Source organism: Canis aureus, chromosome 32, assembly GCF_053574225.1.
Source record: "Canis aureus isolate CA01 chromosome 32, VMU_Caureus_v.1.0, whole genome shotgun sequence".
NCBI classification, from domain to species: Eukaryota; Metazoa; Chordata; class Mammalia; order Carnivora; family Canidae; genus Canis; species Canis aureus.
In genome coordinates, this window is record NC_135642.1 from 36,148,579 (window position 1) to 36,172,002 (window position 23,424).

General features: G+C 45.8%; 2 protein-coding genes across 5 annotated transcripts in view; one reads left to right on the top strand and one right to left on the bottom strand.

The window, feature by feature from the left end:
• The window catches only part of SMAD3 (SMAD family member 3), a 118,276-nt gene extending 112,070 nt beyond the window's left edge, over positions 1-6,206 (top strand). For all 3 annotated transcript variants that reach the window (XM_077881612.1, XM_077881613.1, XM_077881614.1), the window contains one exon: positions 1,793-6,206. In XM_077881612.1, coding sequence (XP_077737738.1) covers positions 1,793-1,916 — 124 coding nt within the window. In that variant the 3' untranslated portion in view covers positions 1,917-6,206. The remainder of the gene's footprint in view (positions 1-1,792) is intronic.
• A 5,305-nt stretch (positions 6,207-11,511) lies between these two features.
• The window catches only part of AAGAB (alpha and gamma adaptin binding protein), a 52,774-nt gene continuing 40,861 nt past the window's right edge, over positions 11,512-23,424 (bottom strand). Inside the window, exons 6-10 of one of the 2 annotated variants that reach the window (XM_077881624.1) lie at positions 19,464-19,546; positions 18,534-18,630; positions 14,537-14,641; positions 14,024-14,073; positions 11,512-13,362 (exon numbers count right to left, since the gene is read on the bottom strand). In XM_077881624.1, coding sequence (XP_077737750.1) covers positions 13,285-13,362; positions 14,024-14,073; positions 14,537-14,641; positions 18,534-18,630; positions 19,464-19,546 — 413 coding nt within the window. In that variant the 3' untranslated portion in view covers positions 11,512-13,284. The remainder of the gene's footprint in view (positions 13,363-14,023; positions 14,074-14,536; positions 14,642-18,533; positions 18,631-19,463; positions 19,547-23,424) is intronic. The other variant, XM_077881625.1, reaches the window with a different exon arrangement.

Below are 23,424 nucleotides of genomic sequence, written 5' to 3' on the forward strand. Positions count from 1 at the left end.
CCCACGCTCCCCCTGCCCAGCCCCCCGCTCCTGTGGCAGACGCAGAGGTGCCCACACGTCAGCTGGGGCCAGCGCCTTGCAAGTGACTCCCCTCTTCTCTTCATTTTTCCAGATGTTTGGAATCCATTTTGTTTTGTAGTCATTCTGCACCCAGGCCAAACCCATTTCAATATTGGCACTGGGCCACTGTTTATAATGAAATCCAGATGAGCATGACTTATGGAAAGTCAGATTCTCATTAGAGGATTTCGGTCCGTGAAGTCCTCTTCTATTTACCGTATTTTAGCTGCTGTTCCCTGGATCTGCCCCACGGGGCCAGGGAACACAGCACCTTGGTCTGTGGGGTCTCCATGACATCCACGGTGAGTGACCCACTGACCAGTCAAAGTGGTCAAGCCTGGAGGGTTAGCTCAGGAGCTTACGGCCCAGCGACCATAGCTGGAGGAGATGGGCCCAGGCCTGAAGGCCCAGCCCGAGAGAGATTTTAGCCCACCTTTTAGCCCTGGCTGAAAGCATTAATGGGATAAGAGTGAAAAGTTACAAAATTAATATTTTTCCTTTGGTGGGGAAGGGAACAGTATTTTTCCTTTAGTGGGGAAGTGGCAAAGACCCAGAGAGAGGTCTTTCTGCTCTTCCTACACCCAGACTTGAGTCCAGAGACTCCTCAGGCACCTCAGGTCAGAGAGGTACCCCACAGGCCCATTGCTAAACCTCCAGTTGGGCGAAGCGTAGGCCACAAGAGGAGGGCGGTGGCCTCAGGCTAGCAGCCCTCGACCTGGCGCAGCACCGTGGCCCTGCAGTTCTGAGTGCTGGGAAGAGGCCCCTCGGTGGCGGAAGCCTTTCCCTAGGGGCACTGTGTCACCACGCGGGACGCATACTGCCAGCACATCAGGTCCTGTGCGGCCCACCACGTCACCGCCACCTGGCAGCCCTGCAGAGTGGCCTAACGGGCGGGTGCGGCCCCTTCCCAGAACAGTCTTGCCCTCCTTCCGCCTCTTGGGCCAAAGAGAATAAGGTTTCATCCCTCCTGTGAGATGGCCCAAAGTGGGGAGGGCCCCGGGCCCAGGCCTCTCACCTCCAGCTGGCACCAGCGCCTCCGGCCTCAGCAGATAGCCTTTGGGAGCTCGCCTGCGGCGCTGCGTCATCAACCAGCCTGAATTTAGACAAAGTGCTTTGGGGAAAAGAAACGTGTGGTGTGCCTTGGTTTTTTCCAGTAATTGTTCCATGGCTCGCTCTGCTCGTAAGATTTTCCAAAATAAGGCCATAGATGGGAATTATATCAGCACATGGGGAACTGATGGCATGTGGGCTCTGTCGGCACTGTGCAAAAAACACCCCTCAATCAGACAGACCTACGTCATCATGGCCTGCTGGGACTGGATCCGGGGCTGGAGATGGGCTGCCCATCCAGGACAGATGGGACCCTAGGGAGACCTTTGCTCAGGCCGGAAGTTCTTCACTGGGAGGCCTGTCACAGAAATGGGATGGTGGGGGGGGGGGCGCAAGTGGGACACCCTAGAATTTGCCTTACACGTTTAACCCTTGAAGGGCTACCTCCTTCCCCAGCAAGAGAACCTGATTTACTCAAGGTTCTTCCTGGAGGAGTTTGGTCCAGTGGTCTTAGCCCATTATTGAGACCTCTGGAGCAGGGGCTAGCGAGGCGCCATGGACCTACCTCTGACTCTGGGAAGAAGACCCTCACCGAAGCAGGAAAAGGTGTTCTGACTTGTATGTGTGTCCTTCTGGACATTTCTGAAGTCTTCCACCCCACCCCTGTCCCTCTGTCTTGCAGGAGACAGACAGTGACCAGCACCCCCTGCTGGATCGAGCTGCACCTGAACGGGCCCTTGCAGTGGCTTGACAAGGTCCTCACCCAGATGGGTTCCCCGAGCATCCGCTGTTCCAGTGTGTCTTAGAGACGCTGGGTGTGAAGGGGGAGGGTGGGGGGGAGGGTGGGCTTGGGGGGGAAAGGCCGTGCAGGAGGTGGAGGAAATTGGAACTCAACTCACTATTGTCAATGAAGAAGAAATTTTTCTTCCTCCATCAAAGCGGCGCCGACCTGTTTTCCAAAACATAAAAGCAAACCCAGAGATGGATTTTATGAACAGCTGTGTCTGCTGAACACATCTGCCCTTTGGCCCCAATTTGAAGGGCAAGAAATGGCTTCTGCTCTGGTGGCTTGAGCAAACAGGTAGTAGTTCACCACCTGCCCCCCCCGCCAGCCCCCTTCTGTTTTAATGACAGCAATCTAGGATGTCACTGTCCAGCAGGACATGGCCCTCGGCTCCAGACTGGAGTGTGAAGCTCACCTTGGGTGTTCTAGGTGGGGTGGAGCCTGCAAGGGCATGAGCAAACCTCAGGCCCAGCCCTCTGCCACTTTTAACGAACACTTCAACTGAGCATTCCTGAGCCCCAGCCTTCCAGCAGACCTTGCACCCCAGGAGCGGGGCTGACTGGGGCTGGGGAGGCGGGCTCATCTGTCTCCTCTCCTCGCAGAGCAGACTGATAAGTGTGAGCCAGTGCATTCAGAACATGCGCACGGGGACAGTGGGGAAAGCTGGTGAGACACCTCCTCTCTTACATTTGTCCTTTCTCAACTTCAAACGGTTGGGAGATCTGCTGAGGCTCGGCGCTTATGCAATGTATAGTTTATCTTCTTGTGTTAATCTCAGAGATTGGAATTACGTGAAGTAGTCACATGAAGCAGGAGGCAGCTGTCGCATCACAGCATCTGAGCTAAGGCAGCATGACATGGCGTGGGTCTCCAGTCATCTGTAAGAGCTCACTTGCTATTCTTACGCATCCAGCTATCTTGGTTTACCTAGTCAGTTGCATTAATTAAATGAGCTTGATCAGTATGCTCGTTTAAACGTTTATTTTATATTAAAAAAAAAATCCTGGGTTTGGCACACTGATTGGGAAGCCCGCGTCGGGGGGCCCAGCAACCTCTCTCTCAAGGTGAAGCTTTTCCAAGTTTTGTTGAGAAGACACCTGCCAGCACCTCTGGGAACTGAAATCAACAGAAGCAAATTCACCAGGAGGGAAAAATCGCAGGCCAATGCAGGCCAATGAAAAGGGCTACTAAATTTTTTTTACACTTTTGAAAATTGCAGGCTTGGTGCAGAGGTCTGCTGTCTTTCCCCTGGGACGTAAGATTATCTAGCTCATGGCAGAGGATCATCAGTGACAACTCTAGCAGCTATATTGTGTATAAGAAGTACTGCTCCCAGTGGTAATTAGCGAGGAAACTATTATAAATTATTTCAACTGGAAAAAAAAAGCCCTCCTTTTCTACTGGCCTTTTGCAGGATCCAGCAGACAGAGTTGCCCCTTGCAATTGGTACTTTATCCCTTGTTGCTGTTTTTTGTATGAAATGACTTTATCCCATCTTTTTGCATGGATTTCTACCAGGAAAAGTAAAGGGATTTCCTATGGAAGTCCTGTCTTCTTCCAGGTGAAGGGGAGAAAGTATGTACTTTGGGCAGGTCTGTATCTCAAATGTGATGACGTTTCTGATGCCTTATGGAGATGTTGGGGCTTTCTGATGCCTCCCTGACAGGATCCTAATGCCTCTGCAGCTCTAGCTGTATGGTTTCCAGGTAGGAGAGCTGCTCTCCATGCTCCCTAAGGACACAGGAAGAGATGGGAGGAGCACCTTGCCAGACCTATATGCTTATCTTTTCACGGGGCTGTTGACACAGAACCGAGACACCATGCAACTCCTCTCTACCTGAGAGGATCAAATACCGCGGGTCCGAAGTTTGCCTGCTGTGAAATGATCTGTGGACTGCTGCTTCCAGGAAGCCACCTGAACCTCTTGGATGTGCGTTCCCGCTCCTGGTCAGGTCTGAGACTCGTGGTGTATTCCAGCGTGACCTCTGCTCGTGCAATCGTTATGCCCTCCCTAAAAGCCACGGCAGCGGTGTCTGCGGGCCTGCATTCTCCATCGGCTTCCTGATCCTGAGGCCTTCCTGGGGCACACAGTTGTCCTCCAGTTACTTGGGAACCAGCTTCAGGTACAGCACAGTTTGGGCGATCCAGTGGCTGCGCTCGGACAGTGTCTCAGGACCCCCGATGCTCAGAGCTGAAGGCTACTTTTAGGAGGCATGACGTTTTAGTTTTGTGTTTCTCCAGAAGCCGCCTTGGCCCCTCTCCTTTCCAGACTAGACCCCTGGAGGAGGAGGTGAAAGTGTAGGTAAGCCCACCTCTGGAAGTTCAGTCATACCTAGAGGTGAGGACAGGCTGTCCTTCCCATCCTCAAGGCTGCAGCGGTGTGTTGAGGCTTGTGTAACATCAGTGTCCTTCATTCAAGTCACAAAGCTTGTTTTCTTAGTTTGAAAATCCTGTTGAATGAATGGCATTTCCACGTTAAAAAAGAGCTTTCTAAAGAACAGTTGATGGGGTAGAGAGAAAATAGGGCCATCTAAGGAGGGGAGGGATGTTGGAGAGCAGTTTGAAGTAGTTGTCCGGGCTCCCTCCCTGCCTCCCCCAGGAGCCGGCTTCTGTTCTCTTCCCTTTCCTCCCCCACCCTCCCCTTCCTAACTTTAGTAACTTAGGGCCTTCCAGCACAAGCAAAGTAGGTAGCTGCCCCAGCGGGTTCGGGTTACAGGCCTGTGCTGGAACATCATCTCAGTTGGCCACCTTCCTGGCGGGCTGTGGACGAGCTGACATTTTGAGACAAGCCTAGAGTCAGGAGCAGGGACTTTGACTCTTCTCTGAGGAAGCACACACATGAGGGCAAGGCTGCTGGCAGACTTTCCCGTCATCCTCATGTTGTCTGTGTGTTTTTTTTATTGACCGTGGTGATTAATTTTTTAAAAAATCATTAATGTATTGGAATGAGCTATAGCACGTATCTTGTGCTTAGTTTCTTTTCTCCATCTTCCCTTGGCTTCCTAGAGTTTGGACGTATTCCAGGGCTAAATGCTTTTACTCAACTGCAGGAACAGGCTTTAAGTGGTGTGTGCGTGTCGCACATGCATGTATGTAGTCTGGGGAGAAGGCAGGTAGGGTTTCGCTCCGGGTCCCCAGCTGCCCTTCCTGAGGCACCGTGACTGTCTCTGCAGGGCCAGAGCTCACCTGAGGCCCCTCTCTGTCGTCCTGAAGAAGGATGAGGAAGGAAGAGCAATCTGGGGACTGTTCACAGGCCGGTTTCCAAGGGGGTTACCGGTAGCAAGAGCGGGTGTGATTGTAGTTCTATACCCCAAGAGCTCCATGTGTTGTCCCCACTTTACTGGAAGAAAACCTCAACACAGCTGCGCTGTACCGTTTTTCTTTTTGTGGCATGAATGTTCCCTTCTAGATCATCCTTTTGAGGAGGATCAACTGCTTCTCAAGAGGGTGGGGAAGCAAAACATGTACACAAGAGGGTATGGTTCCAACCAGAAGAGGAGGAGTCTGATGGAAGGGTGGCAGTCCGTGGGGAGATGACGCCGCGCAGGCAACTGTCCAGAAACACAGCTCTCCCATCAACTCGCCTACCGTGTAAACTGGATTGAGAAACTCGCTCAGTGATTCTGTAATTGATTCTTTTTTTTTTTTTTTTTTTAATGCTGAAGTAATGTACACTCTAGCACTCTGGTGTTTTTATATTTATGTAATAATTTCTTAAAACTGTTCAAGACAGAGAACTATTTAATTTTTTGGAGAAAGTTAGAAAGCAAAGGTCTCTCCTCCCCAGGGCCGTGGCTGGGAAGAGTCTGGGGCACAGCCAGGTGTGAAGGCTGGTGGAGGGCGCAGTGGCCCAGCAGCCAAAGCCACCACCCTGGGCTGACTAAACACGTGGCAGCCTGAGTCGCCTGTACGCCCTTTCCCAGGGGGGTGCGGGGGGGAGGCCTCCGAACCCAGCCCCTCTCCCTCCTGAGCGGTGAGAACTTCACCCAGAGGGCTGGAACCAGAGCCACCTGCCCTTCTTCACTCACCTCTCCCTGCTGCTGTGGCAACTCGGCTGTTCCAGACTCTGTGGTGGTGTTGACATGGGCAGGGGGGGCGGAATGTGGAGGATGGTGATTACCTTCACTTCTCAGCCAGCCTGACCTTTAATACCTTTGTAAAAAGCATGTACGTATTTATAGTGTTTTAGATTTTTCTAACTTTTGTATCTTAAGAGCAGAGCACCTGTTTAAACATTGTACCCCTGTTAAAGATCTGTGTCCTCGCTCTCTTTTCCCTGAAAGTGCCCATCTAATAAACTTTTCATTGAAAAGCTCCTGTGCCAGGAGCGCAGTCTCTTCTTGCTGGGGGAGGGAGGGGAGCCCCGAAGGGTACCAGGGGCTTCAGAAATGCCCCCAGCCCCCCTTCTGCCCCACCCAGCCTCTCTCACTTTCCCAGGGTACCACGAGGGCCAGCCTGTCCTCCCGTGCCTGCAGGAGCCTGGGGCTCAGCCCAGGAGAGGTCAGAAGTTTCACCCTGGGTACATCTCCCTTGCTTCCCACAGCTGCCCCACACCCACCCCCTTGTTGCCACCCCTGCGTTGGCACCAGTTGCTTGCCGAAGACCTTCAAGCAGGGGAAGTGAGTGGCACCAGATTCATCCTCCCATAGGCACTGAGGTAGTTTCAAGCCACATCAATAAGTAGGTTTTCACATTTTGCAGCTCTGAGGTGTTTGTCCGTGCCCATGAAAACTCCCCAAGGAGAAACACTACTTGGTTGAATTTTCACTTACCCCAGATAATGTGGATTAAGAAATAAGATTATAATCCTTTAGCCAGGCTCCTTCTATGCGTTTTCCTGCTAAGGAACGCCATAAACACCTTCCCTACCAGGAGGGAAGCCTATCTCCTCGGGCTGGCCCGTCTGGACCTGGAGATTTGGCCCCTACAGCCTGTATCAAATTCCGACCTTCGGAATTACTAGTTCTACCCTTCTGTCCCTATCTTCCCTAAGGTTTTAGCCTGCATTTCTCAGCAAATGACTCAAATCATGCCTCTAACCTAATCGGTTCCTTCAGATCCACGATTTTAAATTCCAGCTGCCTAGTAAACGAGATCCAAACCACAACAGCCCCAACCCAAATCATCTTTCTCAAGCTGGCACCCTGCAGACTCCCAATTTTTATCAGTGGCCTGTTCCTCTCCCCTATCGTCCAAGTCCCGAGTGGTTCGATACCTTTCTCTCCTGTGCTCTCCATCCCCTCCCTTTCAGAAGGGCCCCACTCCCCAGAGGTCCTGGCTCTCCCTGGCCCTCTCATGCCATCTTCTCTTTTTCTTGGGCTTGTGCCTACTTCTTCCGGGTCGGTGTTCCTAGACCACTGCATGCACTTGACATTCCTTCCTGAGTGACCTCATCTCCCCGCATGATTTCAAGCCACATTGATGCTAATGACTCCCAAGTCAGTATTTATAGCCCAGACATCAATCCTAAGTTTCAGACTTGTATCCAACAGCCTACTGGCTACTGGTGCGTGGAGGTGCCACAGTACCTCAAAACTCAACAACTATAAAAAGGGAATTCATCATTGCCCTCATTAAACCACCTCCCTCTCCTCTGGCCTGACAGCCCTGCACTCCTTCACTCCCACATCCACCCAGTCCTGCTCGTCCTCTCTCCCGGCCCTACACTTCGGGTCCTTCGCACTCAGACACCTGCACCAGCTCCCCAACAGCTCCCAGCCTCTGCCTGCTTTCCAGGAAATGCATCATCCACACTGCCCTGTGACCCTCATAACTTTAGATGCCCCCCACCTGGGCCCCAGCACACGCTCTCAAGCCTTTTCACGGACCACTGGGCTCTCCTCACTTGGCCCCTATCTGGCCGTCACAGCTCACTGTTTCAGTCTGCAGCCCAGCAATGAACGGGCGGTGTAGTTCCTTACATACTCCTCTCCATGATGACAAGCCCTCCTCCCCAGTCCGTGCTCACTGCCCCTGGGCCTGCCTGACACCCCAGCAGGTCACCTGAGAACTTTCATGAATGCTGAGACTCAGGTCAGACAACTCTAGGAAGCCTTTCACAGATGTATCGCCAGTCCACCCAACTGTGTGGTAATTGTGTGTTTTCCCCTCGAGGCTCGGAGTTCCTGGAGAGCAGCACTTACAGCTTATTCTTGTACTCCTGCCTTCTTCGGGCCACCATTTTTTGCTGAATAAATGAATCAGTTAGTGTCTCTATCTAGCAGGTTCTACCTCAGAAATATCTTTTATGTCTGCTTCCCTGTGCCCCCCTACACGTGCTTGAAGGAATGCCCCCAAAATACAGTTCTGATTACTGCTTATCACAGCTGTCCTAACGTTCTGTCCCCTTCTAGTCCAAGGATGGCACGCAGCAGAATTACCACCACTCCGTTTATCCACGGCAGAAAGCAGGAGTCCCGGTACTCAGTCTGTTCTCAAGCCTCAGAATCCTCAACACAGCTCTCAGGCAGATCGCGCTAATCAATTAGTTTTGGCTACTACTGCTGCCAGATTTCCCAGGAATGTAATTCTGGTTGGATGCCCTTTCCACTCTAAACCCCTTGGGCTCCTTGATTCCCTCTTGAGTAGGCAGGGGCTCCACGAAGTAGTATTTCAAGGTTTTCTCCAAATTCAGAGAATTTGCCTTATTTGCCACCGTTTCTCTAACTGGCCTATGTGGGTTTTCCCAACATAACCCCTTGCTTTCTCTCCATACCTCTGTCCATGCTGCAACTTCCACTAAGAATTTCCTGCCTCTATTCATCCATCTGCCCCAATTCATACCCTAGCCCCTGGCCCAATTTAGGCCTCAACTTCTTCAAAGTCAGTGGGTCTCCAAGCTTGGGCCCTGGCCAGTAGCTTTAGTAACCACCCTGGCTGGTAGAAACATACTTACGTAGGCCCTGCTTGGACCCTACTGGACCAGAAACTCCGGGGTGGGGCCCTGCTGGGCTCAAGGTTGAGAAGACCGCTCCAAGATGTACTCTCTGCTCTCCCCAGCCCACTCCGCTTGCTCCTTCCTGCAGCAACTGAGGGTTCACAGCACCTCACCTGCGGCCTCGCATCCTACCTCTGTGGCTTGTCTTGCTCCCCCCTCCACCCCCGTCACCTGGCTAGGACAAGGAACTTCCAGAGAAAAGCTGCATCCTTACCCACATGTGCTCTGCTACACATGGAACAGCCTGGTACCAAGAAGGTTCACAATTAGTGCTGGACCCTGAATCCAGTTCTGGCTCTCATCTGGGTAAAGGAACATGTGACAGTTGCTCTCCCTCAACTCCAGCCTTGTAGCCTTCTAACCAACACTGATGACATCCTGAGAGCTTTCCACAGTGGCAGGATAAGTGCAGACCACATCCCTGGGCTTCAGAGGAAGAGAATGGTCTCCTACACTGTGCCCTTTCCTACCCCAGGCCTCCCTCAGGCCACATTTTTGTAGCATTAAAGCCACCTGGCTGATGAGAGAAGAGAGAGGCAATGACTGATCACCTCCTTCACGGGAGAGAACCAGGGAGGCCAGTCAGGAACAGCCTTGTGTGACCTGCCTTTGCCTCCCGGATCCGTGACTGGGGGGAGAGAGGGTCTGGACCTCTCGACAGATACAGATAGAACAACATTTTAGAGGAAAAATTTTTCTTCCCAAACCTGTGTTCCAAAGATGCGGTAATAATCATTAGGTCCAGGTTGTGACTCAATTCTGTTCCAACAGGAAACAAGGTAGAATGACAAACCATTAGCAGCTGGAACGAGGCTTAGTGGTGGTCTAACCGAAGGCCCACGAGGTTGCTTTTACCACTCTTAATTCTTCACTCTGCACCTCAGAAAACACCGCAGAATCATGCAAGATGCTTCCTAGCCTAGAAGAATGTGGCTTTAATGCTACAAACACACACACTAAACTCCAAATAAAGAGATCTACATTAACAGCAAGACTCATGATATTAATAACAAGCTAGGTAGTGCCAAAAATACGAAACTGAGAATTTCTAAGACCTTTACTGCAACAGCTTGGATGCCAGAGACGCCAGGATGGATCACTACTACACCAAACCCCAAGTGGAATCTAAATCAAAACGTGAACTTCGCCCTGCACACCCAGCCTGCTGCTTTTAGGAAACGTACAAACTCTGGGAAAGCTCATCGTTAGGGTGTTCTCCAACCCGTCCTGCATGAAGGTGGTAGACTGGACCAGATTTTTCACTTTCTCCACCTAGCGTCCTCTCATAGGATTTGGTATTTAGTGACCGAATGCCACACCTAAATTGTTTGACTGCTTTAAATGTAGGGTGGGGGTGAAGGCCTCTGACTCGTTACACAAGTCTCTGAAGCTCTGTCTCCATCAATCAGAATGTTCAATGAATCAGAACCTCTGACCACACTAGACACATGTTCGCTAAATTTAGCTTTGCATCAGTAAGCACTCAGAATAGTTCATGGAGCTCTCATCTTACCCTTAGACAGTGATTCTTCTAAGACTGCTTTTCCGTGGCAGGCGCAGGGTAAGGGGCACTCCACGTGCTCTCTCGATGGCCATTGTTAAGAGACTGGCCTAACGTTAAAGGAATCTGACAAGCTATGGCGAAGATATTTATCCTCACCTCTCCACAGTGGGTACAGGAAGGCAGCCATATATCACATTTCACATGTTACAAGTAGTCTGCAGCAATGGCCTGACATGCTCGATGGTCCTTGAACCACATTCCATATTACTCAGCCATCCAAGTCTAGCGTCCCTGAATCTCTTGCTTCTCTGAATTAGATGTGGCCAAGTTCTATAAATAGAGAGAAAGCAAACTGGTTCTGTCAATCTTCTCATACTCTGGCAGGATAACATTTTAAAATTATAAAAATATCTATGTCTTCATCACTCTAAAATTATTACATAACACATGATTTTCTCAGGGGGGGGGAGTTTATTTTTGTCTCTCCCTACCTTCCAACACTCTGGACCTTCAAATTTGTGATCAATTTCATCAAACTAGCATATGCAAATCAAAACCAAAAATTCAGGACCTACTATGTGCCTGTGTGTTACACAAAGAGAGAAATGTTGCAGGGAAAAAAAACACGAGTCTCTCACTTTAAATCCCAGACAGTCCATAGTAACTTGTGTTGGCGCGTGCATAGGTCATGTTGGATAGACTGCAACTTTTTTTTTTTCCTGAGAGGGAGAGGGGTGGAGAGGGGCAGAGGGAGAACCTTAAACCGGATCCATGCCCAGCACAGAGCCCCATGCAGTGCTCGATCTCCTGACCCTGAGATCATGACCTGAGCTGAAACTAAGAGTTGGACACTTAACTGAGACCACCCCCCGCCCCCGCCCAGGTGCCCTGGTAAACGGCAACTTTTATTGCACTATTAGCTCATGATCACTCTTCTTAACATGGACCTTTAGTGGACAAGCACTGGACACTTTCATCCCTGTGTCCCCTGGAAGGGGCCAACAGCCCCAGAAAGCTGAGGTCTTGAAAAGGTGAGCTGATATTATACATACGTGGTTGATTCCAAAACTGTGAGTTTGACAAAGTCTCCGATTATTCACTATTTATGCCTAATCTGAAAGTATGGCTTCCCCCAACATATCCAATACTAAAAAACAAAATCATAACACACATTAGTAGACTTTATAAATAAATCATTTTTTAATCACCTGGCTTTGTTCAATCCACAAAATCACATTCATAGCTTTTTCTAATCTGTCTTTCCTAACCATGTGACCTGATGTATTTTTTGGAACCCTTTATGTTTTGAGAAGAACATTGTCTTTCATTTTGCAATCCCAGAGCCAACTTCCCTTACATTCTTAATCAATAGCTTAATGTCACCTCAAAGAAACAATGATGGAATTGGCGATCAACTATGGTCTCAAAGACCTTTACAATAGTTAAGAGAGGGGAAAAAAGAAAAGGAAGGGGGAAAAAAAGAGTCACCAAGCAAGGTAACTGCCAATGTTGCCTGTGATGACAGCTCTTCCTGAATGCTCCAATCACTGAAACCTTCCCTCCTGGTAGCTGCCCTGGTCCAGAACCTGAGGCATTCCACTCTTCCTGCCATTCTTTCTGTAGTGCTTAGAAGGCGGTGCACCGGGGGAGGGGGAGGATGAAACTTGTTTCTGCTGGTAACCTAAGGAGTTCACAGTCCATAGTAGGCCAGGATCAGTTCTTAGCCAGCACCATCCAGTCAGTCTAGAGCCATGGGGCACTAGTCTAGAACCGTGGCAGGGACTACCACAGGGAAGGTTAATGGCATGCATTACCAAGTATCTACAAACACAGAAATAGGGATTTTTTTAAATTTGCTCTATTTCCCACCCTTCCTTTGGAAACGTTCCCTCTGGCAATTAGTTCCCCTCGGGCTGCCCCCACTCGTCCCCCCAGCCCTAGAAGTAACATAGGTCCTCAGAGCTTCACTGCCTAACCTTTCACATCCTTTCCTGGCTCACCCACACTGCAGTATGACTATTTTGGCAGTGATCTGTTTGGCTCTCAGAGACAGAGAGGCGGGAAACTGCCTTGTTTTGGGGGTATAAAGTGTGATGGCAGAGCTCTGACATCTCAAGAGTTCTAAGGAAGAACAGTTTCTTCCTGGCGAGACTAATGCAAAAGCCTCTGGATACGATCATATACTGCTTCAATGGCCCAGAACCGGGAATTCCTGAAGTTCCCTTCTCTCTTTTAAACAAAAACCCCTGCCTGTACCCCCACAACAGCAACCCAGCAAGGTAGATGGGTTTGTTTTCTCTACCAGAGAAGGACACCTTTGCTTCCTCTATCATTGTCTAAAAATTCACACTCGTTTCTCAGTAATTTCTAGTGTCTAGTGTGAGCTGAGACCCTCTATTTCAGATGAAATGTCCAGAGGCATTTTTTAGCTAGAGACTAACCTGAGGTCCACTGACTCTGGCCCCATCTCGACTACAGCACAAATCAAATCAGCAGCTGCACCCTTTCCTGCCATCGAAAGCATCAAAGCTCAGAGCAGCAAGCTCCCTGAAAGCAGAAAGTCCAGAAGTCCTAGGAAAGGTAGCACCAGCTCCTGATCTGCAGTAATCGAGTGTAACTGCAGAGGACATTTACATAAAAGGTGGACCGGGAATGGCGTGGTGGCCTTCTCTTTCAACTTGGGCAAATCACACAGGCTGCTGAGCCTCATTTCACTCCTGTTCCTAGAAATGGTGTATTTGAAAAACCCTCACTCCTTGTTGTCGTTATACTCCTCACTCCCTTAAAATATACCAAGGGAGAAAAGCCCTACTATCTTCTATTAAAAACTAAAAGTAAGGGGGCCCTAGAACTAAGTCAGGTGGCCAACATGGTGATGGGAAGTTCAGCAAAATAGAACTGGGTGGAGCAGGGAAGTATCTCAGACAGTCAGACCCTAGCACGAATAATTTAGTGTTCTTCATCAGATGAAAGGCCTTCAATTTCATCTCTGTCTCCCCCAATTGCCATCCAGAAGGCTTTGGCCACCTGTGGAGAGAAGCATGCAACACATTTTAGGCCACAGCTACACTACAGCTTGTTTCATGAGTCAGTCAATATGTTGAACTGATCAAGGCCTAAAATTCTATTACTGTGCCCTCCAGCCACATATATCAAAAACCCTTGCATACCCTGATGAGGGACTTCTAGAAATTTATACTAAGGATAAAATCAGAGTTCTATACAAAGGTGATGGATGTATGAGGTTATGCACAGCTTCACTATTTATAGAAGCAAAAAATGCACATGACCTAAATGTCCAAAAGGGAAATGGATAAATAAATTAGGACACATTCATACAATGAAATACCATAAACCACGTACATTTCCTGCCAAGAACATGTGTTGCGTTGGTAATAACAAAACAAAACAAAACAAACGACTAAGAGTTTTCCAGCCCAACAGTTAAAAAGGCAAACATCCTGAGTCTCAATGAAAGTTCCATGTCATTCAACATACATTTGAAAAATCTGGGTTTGACTACAGCAATTATATCACTACTGTGTAAACATTCAATTCGTTCCAAGTTAATACCCAATGAAAAGTTCACACTGAGACACTTAATAGAAGTCAATGAGTGTGATACATAATTCTAATAGCACTGGACTTTTTTGTAGATACTCAATAAATACCTGACTGATCGTCTCACCTTTTCTGCATGCAACTTTCTTTGCTCGTGAGGAAGCGTCGCAGCCTTGTCTAGGGGGAAAATATATCTTAAGAAATTCATCTAATAGCACAGGAGAGTCTGGAGTGTATGGATGTTCTAACACTAGAAGATGGGAGACGGGGTTCAAAGACAAATACTCATGGAGTAGTCATTACAGATGTTAGGGAGCTTAAGTCTTCCCGATTTTCCACATGGGGATGATGTGAGTAAATTGGCAGAGGGGTCTTACTGATTCCAGGTTAATGAGACACACTGAAAGAAAACCAAGAGAGGCAAGAGATGGGAAAGAAAGAGGGAAGAGTGAAGAAAGAGGAAAACTTTCCCCAGGGAATTTCTACCAGAAGATGGCATGGTCCCCCAGTCACCAAGTGTCTCCACAGACAGCTGAGACCAGAACATGGAATCCAATCAACAGTTAAAAAACAAAATCCTACTATATAAAATAGAGGAGCACCAAGATGGGAACGTGTTAGACACGATGGAGCCAATTACCTTTCATTTCCTTTAACTTTGAAAAGAGTCTTTCAAAATTCTCCAAATCTCCTCCACCAGTAGTAAGGCTGGCTAATTCTTGAATATCCAGATCTAACATGGGATCTGAAAAAAGGATGTGTCACGTTATTTGCAATTTATCACTCACATGTGTGCTAACTACACAGTCCTAAGGCAATCAATCCTCGCTTTGATGGGAGTCCTCGCTGAATGAATACCCCATGTGTTCCAGCCTTCCCCCTCCTGAGCTGCTAGTTGGCCTTCCCCAATGCAGAGCAACTTCTTTTATCCATACAACATTACACCGAGGCAAAGAATACTGTTTAATTTTTGAGATGAGAAAACTAGAGCTTTGAGTTGAAGTGACTTGCTCAAGGTCACAACTGGTGTGAACTTGGAAACTCAGGTGTTTCCAACTCTAAAGACCCCACTCTCCACTAAGATGCAATGATCAACAATAGATGTCTGGAATTTATACCATATTTTCCCATACAACAAATATTTTCACATTGATTACTGACAGCCACTATGTAAGGTGGGGATAGGACAGATACCAATGTCTGCAATTTACACACGAAGAGGCTGGGTTTTAAAAAAAAGAACTCATCTAAAATTACAGATACTCAGAAGTAGAGCTAAAATCCTTTATTATTTCTACCACAGCCTGTTATCTCTTCATCAAAATTTGTCTTTAATCAGAATTCTCACTCACTCTCCACTCCATGCCAAACACCTTCCCCTAGCCAGCCCAGCTCACAAGTCTCCTTCCCTAGAATTCATCCCATACTTTTTAGAGAGGGAGAGACTGCACATGAGCCAAGGGACAGAGTGAGGTGGGCGGGAGAATCCTCAAGCAGACTTCCCACTGAGTGCAGAGCCCAAAGGTGGGGCTTGATCCCATGAACCCAAGATCATGACCTGAGTCAAAAATCAAGAGTTGGATGCTTAATGGACTGAGCCACCCTGGCACCTGGTGATTTCATTTCATGTTTGCAAAACCATTTATGAGGAAAATTTTTATTTTACAGAAAGGGAAACTAAGGCCCACAGAAGCTAAATAACTTAACTCAAGATCATCTCACCACTACTGGAAGAGCCATGATTTGAACCTAATTGTCCAGGACTCCAAGTGTTGGGAGAAGTGTTGGGTGAGCAAGAGAAAATGTTTTAAAAAGGGACTGATCCATAATACTGAATGCTGCCAAGGGGTCAAGATAAGGACTGGGAAGTATCTACTTAGTGGTCTGGAGGTTGCTGGTGAAGTGTTTGAGTGGTAAATAGGGCAAAAGCTTGGTGGGAGTGAGCTCAAGAGTACTGTGTGGTGAGGGCTAGAAAGCTTATTAAAGAAAGGAGGGAGACAGGGGCAGGGCTTGACATGTGTTTTACTCTTGTTGGTAGAGTCTTGCCTTTTTTTTCCCCTAATTTTCAAATAATTGTAGTATTATAAAAAAAGTTGCAAAAGCAGTAGGGTTCCACCTTCATCCCCTAGCATTAACATCTTACCTAGCCATGGTACAATGATACACATCAAGAAGTTAGCAATGGTACAGTGCTATTAACTAAACTGCAGACTTCATTCAAACTTTGTCAGCTCTCTCACTAACACCCTGTTCCAGAAGCTTACACAGCATTTGGCCACCAGATCTGTATCATCTCCTTCAGTGTGTGACCATCCCTTAGCCTTTCCTCGTCTGTCATGGCTTTGACACTTCTGAAGAGTCCTTGGTAGTTATTTTGTAGACTGTCCCCTGATACGGGTTTGTCTGAAGTTTTCCTATGAGACTGAGGTTACGCACCTCTGGCAGAGACCGGAAACATGATGAGCCCTTCCGGTGCCCCTATTAGGCAGCACGTGATGTCCGGGCGCCTTATAGCTGGTGAGGCTTACCGCCACTGGAAGTGCTATCTGACAGGTTTTTTCAGTGCAAAGTTACTATTTTCGTCTTTGTAATAAGTAAATATCTCGGGAGAGATACTTTGGAAGATGCAGATGTCATGTTTCTTCTAAAACTTTCATCAACTAATTTTCACATTCATCAGTGGATCCTGGCCACAACATTTATTACTGTGGTGTGTGGTGAGGATTTGTCTTTCCCTCATTCTTTTACAGGTATTAATTAGAATTCTGCTATTAAGAAGAGCAGTCCTTTCTAATCCAGTTATTTCTTATACTAGTATGGATTCACAGATATTTATTTTACTCTATGGGTTGCAGCCCAATATTAAATTCATTCTTGCTGGTCAAACTGTTCCAGTGTTGGCCCCTAGAAGCTCTCCCAGGTTGGTTCGGTGCCTTTTCAACACATCCCCATCATTTTTGTCAGTACCTTCCTTACTTTCTGGCCCCGTGAAATGGTACTAGGTTCATCACCTTGCATTTTTCCTGCCCTAGCCCTCGAATCAATCACTTCTTCAAGTGGATCCTTTATTGGAAGATGTATTAAAAGCAAGATCTAAATGCTAAGGGTGTTGGGCAGCCTCAGTGGCTCGGAGGTTTAGTGCCGCCGTTTGCCCCAGGGTGTCATCCTGGAGACCCGGGATCCAGTCCCACATCGGACTCCCTGCATGGAGCCTGCTTCTCCCTCTGCCTGTGTCTCTGCCTCTCTCTCAATCTTTGTGTCAATCAATCAATCAATCAATAAAATCTTTCAAAAAGTAAAAATAAAAAATAAATGCTAAGGGTGTCAACCGCTATTCAAGCTGGGGGCTTCCAGGCCCTCTCAGTGGAAACTGATAGGATATATATATATAATCCATATATATACACACACACACACACACACACACGCATACTAACACATGCATATGCACATCACTGTTTATTGCTCTATTGCTCTAACTTTAAGTATATCATCATGCTAATACCTTCAAGTTCTAGCCCAGTACCAAAGGGTTCATCTAAGCCTTCTCCTTTCCTTACATGCAGTTTCTTGGAAAGTGAGAAACCTACCTCTCATTCCCTGTTATTTTATTTTTTCAACCCTGAAGCATTACATATTACATATGTAATTACAAATTACATATTCTAAACCATACTGCTTTGACAATCGAATGTATTAAGCAGAGTTCACTATTTCCATTCAGTTGTTTCTGTTTTGGGCCTGCTGGTACCCAGTCAGAATGCTGTTTCCCCAGGTTATTTAGGTTAGTTCTTGTCTTCCCTACCTCCTAAAGTGTGGTTATTGTTTTTTTTTTAATGACAGAGACTTTAGCAGGTCTAAAGCCAATAGGAAGGACCCAAGTGAAAAGACAAGGGTGAATTTACTAAACAGAAAAGAGATTATATGTAATTTTTTCCTTCTTAATATGTTTCTATTACCAACCACTTTCTACATGGACTCTCTTCTAGTCAGAAAAAGAGTTTTGAAAACTCTGCACATGGGGCCTCTGTGGTACAAAGAGAGAGCAGAGATATCAGTATTTGCCCAACAAAGGGACATTTACAGTTATTGTAAACTACATTTCTTGGCTTTTAGACACCAGAATGGATTCTAGTTTCAGCTCCAGGACCTTCTTGTTAGATACTCTTGGACAAGTTATTACACTGCTCTGGGCTTCAGCTTAATATCCATAAAATAACTTTTCTGCCAAATTTCATTACCAAACACAAGAAAGTGGCTATAAAAGAACTTTCAAAGGATGTGAAAGGGCTTATACACTTGTATTATTCTTGTTACCATCAATTCTGCCAACTGTTAAATACTATGAAAAAAACTGGAATATGGAGATATAAAGCTGTTTCACCACCTGGTTCTGTCTATCTGAATCAAGATCCTGCTATACGAATCAGAGAGAAAATGGTACCCACAGATTGCTTATATGGTTATTCTCCCTCCTTTTCTGATAGCTGTCCATAAGGCTTACATTCACTTGGGGTACATTATCAATTTTCTTCCCTTGTTCATGTTTAAAGTCAATTTCCCCCTGGATGATTTATGTCCCACACCTCTTCCAAGTTCCACAGAGCTGTCTCCTGGCAGTCAGAGGAGGAACTTACCCACGATGCTATCAGCCTGAGCGTCTGTTGTGTTAGATGCACCACCCCGATGCTCCAAGAGAGATTCAGTCCTAGCTGCTGCTGGCAAACGGGGCTGCTGTTGAGGAAAAGACACACAAGCAATAACTTAATAGTAGGCTATTTCAGAACTAAAGCCAAAAAGGCTCACACTTCCACTCCCTGGTTGGCTTTAGAGAAGTAGTAATAAATAGGAGCTACAGACAAGGAGAGATGGAAGAAGGATTAATGTCATATATATATATAGTAACAATAAGAGGCTAAACATTCACTAAGTCAGGAGTATTTTCCCTCAAGGAAAAAATACAAAGTGTTATGATTCTGCTGCTATTCTTGGCTATTAAAACTGACTTCTGTTTCCTTTAAGAGCCATGTTTTACTCAAAATGTGATGAAAAAGATGCCTGGGAATACAATCTGGTACTCTTTTATTTGCTCTTGGAGCCGGCATGCTGACCAAAGTATACCTGAACCAAAGTCCTTGAAACAGAAGGCTGAAGTCAGACTAGGAAACCCACTGAGGGCAGGGACCCTGCCTCAGATTGGTACAGGGCCTCATACATAGTAAGGACTGAAAAAGAACCATCAATTTTATTTTATAAATATCTGGAGGTAACTTTATGTCTCAAAGGAATCCTAGCACATGTTTTAAAGCACTCTAGCAAAAAAATGTCATGGAACAGCCCAAATTGCAAACATCTTAAAGAGCTTATTGCTTTAATGCTGAACTAGCCTTCTCTCAACAGGTACCAGGCACAAGATGACTGTTTTAGATTCTCTTTTTATCCTTCATTTACTATTGTCTGCTGCCTCTCAAATGGAAAGGAAAAAAAAATGATAAATGGTATAAAGACTCATACTGACAAAGAGAAATGAAAACTAAAGCATGAAAGGATTTGGGAAGAATCTTTACCTCTGAATGACACGTCTCTGCTGACCCAATGCTATGGTTTGCTCCAGCCAATGAGCTAAGAAGGCTAAAGCCTTGGTTCCTATCTGAAAAGAAAACAATACAATCACTGAAATGTGTTATTTACATTTTAAAATGTTAAAATGACCATTATGAAGAAACAGTGGCTATTTCCTCATTATAAAAGTTCTAATTATAAAACTGTTACTGTCAGACAATATCTTACTCATGCTTGCATTTTCTTCATAATAATTATTTGAAAATATGAATTTTCTTGAATAAAAACTTCTTAAAAATAAAAAAAGAAGTCACTAGCAATTACCATATTCTCTCAATTCTGAGTAATTTAAGAACTCACAGACATAGGTCTGGGTCAAATATAGTGGCAGGGCCATTACAACAAACAAGACCACTCAGGGGTTCCTTCGCAAAGGTTAACCACACTCATGTTTCAACAATCACTAGAACCAGCATTCCGGTGTTTTAAACAATGTTTTAAGTGTTCAGAAACATTTTTTTTTTTAAAAGCAACACAAAGGCATTATTATCAGGGGAAAAGGAACATGCATAATTTTTTTTTAAATAAAGTTTTCATTTTGTGATACATAGCCATTTGCAGTTAAGGCACCCCATACTCTCAATGTTTGTACTTACAATGGAGGGCAAATCTGGAGCAGCACATCTAGAACTGATGACAGTACACACCAGCCCTGATCACTGCATTCCTCAAAATTACCTGGAACATCTATGCAAACTACCCAGGTATTCAAGGACCCTACTTCAGACCTTACTGAGGCACAACCTCTGGGGCAGATGCCAAGGAAGCTGAACTTTTATTTTTTCTCAAGTTGATTTATTCATTTTTAGTAATCTCTACGCCCAATGTGAGGCTCAAATTCACAAGCCTGAGATCAAGAGTGGCATGCTCATCAAACAAAAAGAAATAAAAAAAAAAAAAAGAAATAAATAAAAGGCATCCAAATCAGCAAAGAAGAAGTCAAACTTTCACTCTTCGCAGACATGACACTCTATGTAGAAAAACTGAAAGACTCCACCAAAAAATTGCTAGAACTGACACAGGAATTCAGCAAAGCCACAGGATATAAAAACGCACAGAAGTCAGCTGCATTTCTGTACACTAACAATGAAGCAGCAGAAAGGGAAATCAAGGAATCGATCCCATTTACAACTGCACCAAAAACCATAAGATAGCTAGGAATAAATCTAACCAAAGTAGTAAAGGATCTGTACTCTTAAAACTATAAAATACTCATGAAAGAAATTGTGGAAGACACAAAGAAATGGAAAAACATTCCATGTTCATGGATTGGAAGAATATTGTTAAAATGTCTATGCTATCCAAAGCAATCTATACATTCAATGCAATGCCTATCAAAATACCATCAGCATTTTTCACAGAGCTGGCATAAACAATCCTAAAATTTGCGTGGAACCAGAAAAGACCCCAAATAGCCAAAGTAATGTTGGAAAAGAAAACCAAAGCTGGAGGCATCACAATTCCAGACTTCAAGCTGTATTACAAAGCTATGATCATTAAGGCAGTATGGTACTGGCACAAAAATAGACACATAAGATCAATGGAACAAAACAGAGAACCCAGAAATGGACCCTCAACTCTCTAATCTTTGACAAAGCAGGAAAGAATATCCAATGGAAAAAAGACAGTCTCTTCAACAAACAGTGTTGGGAAAATTGGACAGCCACATGCAGAAGAACAAAACTGGACCACTCTCCTACACTATCCACAAAAATAGACTCAAAATGGATGAAAGACCTAAAAGTGAGGCAGGAACCCATCAAAATCCTAGAGAACAGGGATCCTTGGGTGGCGCAGCGGTTTAGCGCCTGCCTTTGGCCCAGGGTGCGATCCTGGAGACCCAGGATCAAATCCCACGTCAGGCTCCCGGTGCATGGAGCCTGCTTCTCCCTCTGCCTGTGTCTCTGCCTCTCTCTCTCTCACTGTGTGCCTATCATAAATAAATAAAAATTTAAAAAAAAAATAAACTAATTAAAATCCTAGAGAACACAGACCGCAATCTCTATGACCTCAGTCACAGCAACTTCTTGCTAGACACATTTCCAAAGGCAAGGCAAACAAAAGCAAATATGAACAACTATCAGAACTTCATCAAGATAAACTTTCACACAGGGGCAATGACTGGGGTGGCTCAGTGGTTGAGCATCCGCCTCTGGCTCAGGTCATGATCCCAGGGTCCTGGGATCAAGTCCCGCATCAGGTGCCCTAAAGGGAACCTGCCTCTCCCTCCGCCTGTGTCTCTACCTCTCTCTCTCTGTTTCTCATGAATAAGTAAAATAAAATCTTAAAAAAAAAAAAAAAAAAAAAAAGATCAGCTTCCGCACAGCAAAAGAAACAGTCCACAAAACTAAAAGGCAATCAACAGAACGGGAGAAGGTATTTGCAAATGACATATCAGATAAAGAGCTAGTATCCAAAATCTATAAAGAACTTCTCAAACTCAACACCCAAAAAATAATCCAGTCAAGAAATGGGCAGAAGACATGAACAGACATTTCCCCAAAGATGACATACAAATGGCCAACAGTCACATGAAAAGATGCTCAACATCACTCAGCATCAGGGAAATACGTTTCAAAACCACAATGAGATACCACTTCACACTGGTCAGAAGAGCTAAAATTAACAAGTCAGGAAAAAAACAGATGTTAGGAAGAATGAGGAGAACAGGGAAACTTCTTACACTGTTGGTGGGGAATGTACCTAGAAAGCACTCTGGAAAATAGTATGGAGGTTCCTCAAAAAGTGAAAAATAGAACTACCCTATGACCCAGCAATTGCACTACCAGGTATTTATCCAAAGGATACAAACATAGTGATTCAAAAGGGCACCTGCACGCCAATGTTTATAGCAGCAATGTCTACAACAGCCAAAATATGGAAAGGGCCCAGATGTCCTCTGATGGATGAATGGATAAAGATGTGGTATATCTACAAAATGGAGTATTACTCAGCCATCAAAAAGAATGAAATCTTTTTGCAATGATGTGGATGGAACTAGAGAGTATTACGCTAAGTGAAGTCAGTCAGAGAAAGACAAATACCATAGATTTCACTCATATGTGGCATTTAAGAAACAAAACAGAGGATCATAGGGGAAGGGAAGGAAAAATAAGATAAAAACAGAAGGAGGCAAACATAAGAGACTCTTAATCATAGGAAATAACAGGGTTGATGGAGCGAAAATGGGTGGGTGGATGTGGTAACTGGGTGATGGGCATTAAGGAGGGCACTTGATGGTATGAGCATCAGTGTTATATGCAACTGATGAATCACTAAATTCTACCTCTGAAACTAATAATGCAGTATATGTTAATTGAACTGAATTTAAATAAACAATTTAAAAGAAAAGAAAACACTTTTAACTTCATTTAAGATGATATTAGTTGGAGAAAAAGAAAAGAGAGAGGCATGCTCTTCCGACTGAGCCAGCCAGATGCCCCAGAAGCTGAACTTTTAGCAAGTATTCCAGGAGAATCTTAGGATCAAGGAAGTTTTGGGGGGAAAAAACCACCACCTTAGAGTAGAATGTGAAACCCACAATCCAAGAGTCTAATGGTATACAAGTCAAAGAATTTCTCTCTCAAAAAGAACTTCCTTCCCCTTGTCTTTCCTCTCTCCCTCTTCCCTGAACCTATTCTCAGCTCTTTAAATCACCAGAGTCACACAGAGGTTTTGAGGAAAGAGAAACACTCGCGGCCTCTGTCCTCCTCCTTCCTTAGAGATTTGTCTTCTACACCAGACCGGAGGCCTGACCGTGGCATGCCAGGCAGAGGCCCACAGCTTTCTCCAGCCTCACCTCACCTCTCACCACATGAGCAGCTGCACACACGAGCAACCCAGTAGCTGTTTTTAAGGTTACCAAGGTGCTGGGTGGCACCAAGAACCTGCTGCTTTTCTCACGCC